The 7,060-nt window shown below is 40.1% G+C and overlaps 1 protein-coding gene across 2 annotated transcripts; it reads left to right on the top strand.

Annotated features, from left to right (window-relative positions):
* The first annotated feature begins 351 nt into the window (after positions 1-351).
* On the top strand, positions 352-5,994 carry LOC148074284 (uncharacterized). 2 transcript variants are annotated; one of them, XM_087798039.1, is made up of 4 exons: positions 352-574; positions 784-886; positions 1,408-2,044; positions 3,758-5,994. In XM_087798039.1, exons 3-4 carry the CDS (start codon positions 1,475-1,477, stop codon positions 4,343-4,345), a joined length of 1,158 nt encoding a protein of 385 aa, XP_087654165.1. In that variant the 5' UTR covers positions 352-574; positions 784-886; positions 1,408-1,474; the 3' UTR covers positions 4,346-5,994. The 2 variants fall into 2 exon arrangements, with proteins under 2 accessions (XP_087654165.1, XP_087654164.1); XM_087798038.1 differs by lacking the exon at positions 784-886.
* Positions 5,995-7,060: the final 1,066 nt, after the last annotated feature.

The following is a 7,060-nucleotide window of genomic DNA, read 5'->3' as shown; positions in this document are numbered from 1 at the left end:
TGATTTTCTGGAACTCCTGTGTTGTTATCAGTTTTATCTTGACCTTTAAAGTATATACTTTATTGAATATTGTTTTGATTGTTTAAGCGCTTTGTGACCCTGGTCTGGAAAAGCGCTATATAAATAAAGATTACTTATTACTTACTTACTTTTGCGTTATTGGTTTTAAACAAAAAATATATATAAAAAAAACACTTGTGTTTCTTAGTCTTCGACTCTTATAACTGTATTTTATAGGCATTGACGTTAAATTATTGTCATTATAATAAAAAACATATTAGAATCGCAATTTTACGTTAAACTGAGCTCGGCGCGGGATGATGACGTCATCACTCGCAACCTGCACAACAACAACAAAGCTCAGCTGTTCGGCATCTGATAAGCCGACCTCGTCACGCTGGACAAACATTAAATTCATGGTCAATCAACGTTTCTCTCGATCCCTCCTCAAAGGATTCTAAATCTCCTCCAACCCTGGGATTTTATTTTATTTTATTTTCCTTTTAATAGTTCAGTGTTTGTTTTCTCGTCTGTTAGCAGGTTAGCTTTGAGGAAGGAAGGAAACATTCTCCAGGTAAGTTTCCCACTTTCTACCTCAAAATTATATGGGATTTTTATTTTTATTTATTGGCAAAAGATTGTTGTGTCGCGGGGGTTTAGAAAGTTCATATCCGGTTGCGGTAATCGAGTCAGAGCAAACAATGGAAGTATTGAGAGTCACGTTACCCACTGACGTGTCACTTGACTCGTTAATAAAGAATATTATTCCTGCGATTCCAACAGTTTATCTGCGTTTACATCACATGACCGAGCGAACAAAGGCTGCCTAAGTTCTTCAGCCAAACGAGCAGGAGGAACAAACCTCCTTTACATTGGATTTAAATTGGTAAGTGGACATTTTGTAAGTAAAATTAAATACATTTAAAAAGAGCACTTCCAGCCTAATATTATTTAATCGTGTTTTTTTTTTAACACATCAACAATAATAATAATAAAAATGCTGATAAGGTTTAGACAATGTGGATGATTAAAGCAATCAAACTATCACATGATGCTGGTTTGTAAGTAAGTAAGTAAGTCATTTTTATTTATATAGCGCTTTTCCAGACCAGGGTCACAAAGCGCTTAAACAATCCAAACGATATTCAATAAAGTATATACTTTAAAGATCAAGATAACACTGATAACACAACAGGAGTTCCAGAAAATCAAGGAAAAGCCTGAACAAATAAAAGCGTCTTAAGATGTTTCTTGAAGGAGTCAGTAGATCCATCAAGAACAAAGAGAGAGGAAGATATGTATTATGTAGTTTCGATTGAGGGGTCGTGTGTTTAAATACTCGGGTACGGATCTTGAAAATAAAGTTGATGATACATCGTGACTCATCAGTCCATTCTTCTCCTCCAGGGGGACAGATTTATGGCCAAGCGAGACCCTCAGAGTTCCTCCCCGTGGAGGTTCTGACCGTAAACCAATGGCCACCAGAATCTCCCCGCTGCTCATCATGTCCCCCCGGAAGAGACCCCTCCTGCCGGTGAGCAGCCGGCGGAAAAAAGCGGAGGACGACTACTTCCCGTTCAACTTCCTGCCGGTGGAGTGTCAGCTGCACATCTTCTCGTTCCTCAACGAGCCGGACAAGTGCAGCTGCGCCCTGGTGTGCCTGGGCTGGAGCTGCCTGGTCCGCTCGGGGAGGCTGTGGCGACTGGCCGACTACTCCCGGCGCGGGGTCTTCCACCTGGGCCAGGAGGGGTTGCTGGTGTCCAACCGCGAGTTCGAGAGGTGGAAGTCCTGGGTCCATCATTACACTCACCACCTCATCTCCCGCCGGGCCAGCCTGCTGACCTTGAAGGCCAGTTTCGATCTGGGGGATCGCTGCAATAACTGGGGCGACCTGCTCGGTCACCTGCTGGACAATGTCCACTGCAGGGATCTCGGCCACGTGGACCTCAACTGGACGTACTCGCTTTTGGAGCCGCTGGATCTCAGGGTCCACCCGGGGTCCAGTTCCAGCTCGCACCAGGACAGCAGCACCAAGTTTGACCAGGTATCGTCTCATCGCACGATAATAACTTCAGTTTGTGTTCATCCTTCATTCCATACGTCTGTTCTCTTGGAGAGTTGGAAGAGTCGGAGATGAAGATTCTGAAGTTATCTTAGGAGAGCAAAGAGTCAGTCAGAGGGACGTGTGGAGAAGTTTGTAGAAACAGATGTGTGGAGAAGAGAGTGTTGAAGATGAAAACGAGGAATAACAATGAGGTTGATGATGAATGAGGACTCAAAGGTGAGACTATAGGGTTTAGACTTTTTCTCAAGTGTGAAATTGAATTTAAATTCATAAAAAAGTCTTTATCTCAACAGAACGGAGAATCTCCACAAATGATCTAATGTCACATGAAAATGACAAATAAATAACAAAAAAAGACATGAAACCAAATCACAAAAACAACATCAATGTTTCAAGAATTGTCTTGACTTGAACCTGCATTAACTCAGTGAAAGTTACAGTCATAACCATTGGATTACCGGTGAGATTGATTTCCAACTAGTCAAGACCAGGGTGTGTGAGCAGCAGCAGAGACAAGAATATGTTCCAAAACTCCAGGGAAATCTATTCATTTATTTTTATTTTGTAACTCTTGACCTGGGGGTGTTAAAAATAACGATAAAGCTATATATCGCAGTATATTTCTCACAATACTGTATTGATATATTACCGAACAGCAATATATTTTCTTTTGCTTCATTTTAATGTTTAAAGTAGTTCTTAAATGGTTTGTAGTTCAATAAAGCGTGTTTAAAATTAAAATAATATATATATATATATATATATATATAAAATAAAAATAAATATATATATATAATAAAATATATACATTTACAACTTAAATTCAAATATTCAGAGCGTTTGTTCATTATTGTGTTGCAATTAAACTTCCAGCCTTCTAGATGGCAGCAGTTATTTATGTCTGCTGCAGCTAAAGGAAAAATTCCTGAAATCCTGCAAGATCCTGGCGATGACTGAGGACAAGAGGATACAGTCGACTCCAGCAGCTTTTAAAGCTGATGTTTGGACATATTTTGGTTTGAAAACCAATGAAATCAGTTACGACTTCGTCAAGAGTCATGTGGTCTGTAAACACCAAGTCGAGTCAAGTACTCGACAATACTACACATATATCCTTCTTTCTACAGTATCACTATATATCGTATTTTCGACCCTGTATCTTGATGCGTATCGTACCAATACACACCCCTACTTTTCTAGTTGTTACTGCTTTCATTTTTTTTCAAAACAAAATATGTCCAAACATCAGCTTTAAAAGCTGCTGGAGTCACTGTATCCTCTCGTCCTCAGTCATCGCTGCCATATCGCGGGATTTATTGTTCCTTCAGCTGTGGAGGATGTAATGACTGCTGCCAACTCATGAACAGTCACTGTGTATATTTGCATTTTACTTCTAAATAAATAAAAATCATATTATTTTAGTTCATACAGACTAAGAAATATATAAACCATAAAATAACTGTGAAAGAAAAAATGGTTTGAAAGCAAGAAGGTAGAGAGGAGACAAGGTCCAACAAGGATCTTGAATCTGTACGAGGAACCATATGAATGAGTGCAAAGAAGGAGAGAAACATTCAAGACTCTCTATTTAGTCCAGAAAGACAACCTGATGCCATAAGTATCTACTAGTTACTTACTAAGCATAAAGAAAAGAGGAGGAACATCACGCTAACGTTGTGCTTCATCGTTCAGGTGACCAGCTTCCAGAAGCTTCTGACCAAGCTGACCCACAGCTGTCCACGGATCTCCAAGATGAGGATGCACTTCGACTGGTCCGACGTCTCCTTGTCCCTCATCACCCAGTTCCAGCAGCTTCGAGTCCTGGAGCTCAAGTACTTCTGGGTCTTCAAGGGAGTGACCCCGTCCACGCTCCAGACCCTCACCAAGTCCCTCCCGAACCTCAAGTCCCTGACGCTGCACATCCTGGTGCCGCTGAGGAACCTGGGCATGTCCTACACCCTGGAGTCCATGTCGCTGGAGTTCCTGGACGTGTCCCCCAGCCGGGGCCTGGTCTTCTCCTCGCTGAAGCTGCCCGCCCTCCGGGAGCTCCGGGCCAAGAAGATCGTCCGCGGCATCACCCTGGACCGCCGCACCAGACTGAGGATCCAGAGCCGCTGGCCCTGTTTGTACCAGGTCCTTCGAGACGGGGCGCCCAAGCTGCAGGCGCTCAACAACGAGCGGCTGCTGCCCACGTGGAGAGAGAAGCATTACGGGGAGCTGACGGCCATCTTGACGCAGTCCTGCTACTGCGTGCAGCACCTGGACAGCTGGCTCTGGTAGTCCACGCGCTCAAGGTCAAAAGGTCATTTATGGGAACAGCCCTGTTCCAGTTTTCAAACGTCCACACTCAAATTCCCTCGTGTGACCTTCTCAAAGGTTCTTAAACAATTCACACGTATGTGTTTAAGGTGGTAAAACTGAAGGATCCAGTCCATGACGACTTGTCTGTGTTTACGTGACAACATCCGGCTCGCTCCGCTTGTAATGGAGTATTTCACCAACAGGGGGCGACAATGTAGGAAAACCGTTACTCTTGGAGACAAATGAATCCCACCAACTGTCTGTAGGCGTTTGAATATTGCATTTCAGTTTGTACTGGGAATTTTAAACTGAATTTGGACATTATTCTCTGTATTAACCCGTTAATTGAACATTTTTATTATTTTAAATCTTAATTTTTCAAATTAATTCTTAACTGTTGCATTTTGAATGTACCATGATAAACCGTTATTCCTATTTTTAAATAATTATTGGACAAATGAGGCTGTTTTATAATTAAAACAAGATTTTCAAACATTAAATTGACATGAAACAAAATCAGTTTCATGAACAGGTGCAAACGTTGTGTTTCTTCTGACCTGAAATGTGTTTCTATTCGAAAACGACCAACAACAATATTTAATGTTTACAAACATGCTGACTTTTAATTGATTTTGGTCATTTTATTTAGCATATTTCATCATCTGTAATTACATAATGGGAGTAGTTTTCCTTTAAAAAAAATACATTTAAATCTTACATTCAATACACGTATAAATCATATTTTAAAACTTTACTTCCTTTTTTTTAACCCAAAGATTCTGACCCTTGATTCAAAACCTTTTCAAAATTGACAACATCTAACACCATCCACCCAAAATTAATTAAATAAATTCATTAGTTTTGAATCCTCGACTTTTAAATCAAATGGATTCTTGATTATTATCAGAAAATTCTGACCTCAAAGTTATTCTCACATGACATCCTTTGATGCTTTTGAAGGATGATGTGTCTTCATTTTTTTTATGAAGTTATAAATAAGATGTTGACTGAACTTCATAATGACGAGCAGTAGTTTTGAGGACTTTATAATTAATAATTAATTTTTCCACTTCAGAAATGATTTTTAAATGTAACTAAAAACCTTCTTATTCACTGATGTCAGACTGAAGTTGAGATTTAAAAAAAAAAACGCTGCTGTCACGTGTTAAAAACTTTGGTCACATCTGGTTCTGTTGCGCTTCAGCAAACCCTTAAATGCTGTTTCTCCATTAGCCAGGTGGTCATTATGTTTTACAATGGCTGTAAACTTCCATTTCATTGTGATTTTTTTCCCTCCTTCTCTGTGATGTGTGGCTGTAAACCACAGTTGAACCCTGAGCATTAAACCGCTGGACCAGCAGCTGTTCCTCCTCTGTCCGACAGAGGTCGACATTTCCCCCAATGTTCTGGACACACTTGAACTCTTTACGTTTGTTTTCATCATTCCAATCCCCCGCGGATGTTGGTGTGGGAGGAACAATATGAAGAAGTGAACATACCGCGGCGTCAGTGTGGGCGGTTGTCCAGGGATGGGCTCCGTCACATCACACCCGGGAGCCAATGTTTTCCCGGCAAAGACGTCCTAATCGAAGACGGCACAGGGACTGAAGACGCATGTGTCGGCCGTTGTTGTTTTTTTTGCTCTGACTGAAAGAACAAAACGATAAATTTGTTTGCAAAAAAAAAGCTTTTGTGAATGAATGATCTGGTTCCTCAGTGAGTCACTTTTAATCAGAACCTTACAAACCCGCCCCTGACGTGGTATTTGGTTGCTTCAAACCATGATTACTAAATAAGTTAGAAAAGCACTCTGGGACCGCAGACACAAAAACAAACATGATGTCGTCTTGAACTACTGCTTTTTCCACACTTTGAGTTTTGACTAAAATCTAGGTTGTTTTTAGTAAGAATGAAATTGTAAAATTCGTTACACCATCACAGTTTTAATTGAAAACACAAAATTGACCAGTTCATATATATATATAATAATCCCCCGTATAAATCCATTTTAACAAGTTACTTTCCGATTTTTTTTTTAAAGTCTTTGTGATCACAAAATGGTTCTAGAAACACTTTAATCCTGGTCATGGTTAACTCAACTATTTGGACAATGTAAAGGTGGTTCAGCATAGTCGTTGATTTTAACTTCTGCCATGTCTTCACGCTCTGCAATTGAATCTTCTTGATTTACTCGTACCTTTTTGTTTTGATGGCATTAGAGAAACAAGAAATGTCTCAATACATAGATCTTATCTAAGAACCTGTCTGTGGTTCTGGACACGATTTTATTTATTTTTATCAGGATTCAACAAGCTCCGAACCAAGAAAATACGTCGTCTAGTTCAGCGTCGTGACGAGTTCAAATGTTCTTATATGTCGGCGAGATGCAGCGGAAAACATCGACACAACTCTCCTCAATTTAATCTGTGTATCTTTTGCATGGTGTAGAAATGTTTCCAGGTCAAATTTAAAAGTAAAACTTTAATTTATTGTACTAATTCTGGGTTTAAACTGTTGGTAAATTACTAAAAACCTATGTGTGGATACAACATTTAGACCCACCATTGTAGACGATGATAAAACTTGACAAAAACAAAAACCCTTGGACGTGATAAAGCGAGGGAACACTTCATTGGTATCTATCTATCTCATCCACTTTTTTTTCCACTTTGTGTGTTTCCCTGGTCCACCTCC

This window comes from Callionymus lyra, chromosome 8, assembly GCF_982586985.1.
Source record: "Callionymus lyra chromosome 8, fCalLyr1.hap1.1, whole genome shotgun sequence".
NCBI lineage: Eukaryota > Metazoa > Chordata > Actinopteri > Syngnathiformes > Callionymidae > Callionymus > Callionymus lyra.
The sequence above is the reverse complement of the archived record's forward strand: the minus strand, read 5'-3'. Positions and strand labels throughout refer to the sequence as shown.

What these genes read in the sequence shown, in the direction of transcription:
- LOC148074284 (XM_087798038.1), top strand. Translation starts at nt 1,475, where the DNA reads ATGGCCACCAGAATCTCCCCGCTGCTCATCATGTCCCCCCGGAAGAGA. An exon ending in GCAGCACCAAGTTTGACCAG is followed by an intron (nt 2,045 to 3,757) that starts GTATCGTCTCAT and finishes TTCATCGTTCAG; the next exon opens with GTGACCAGCTTCCAGAAGCT.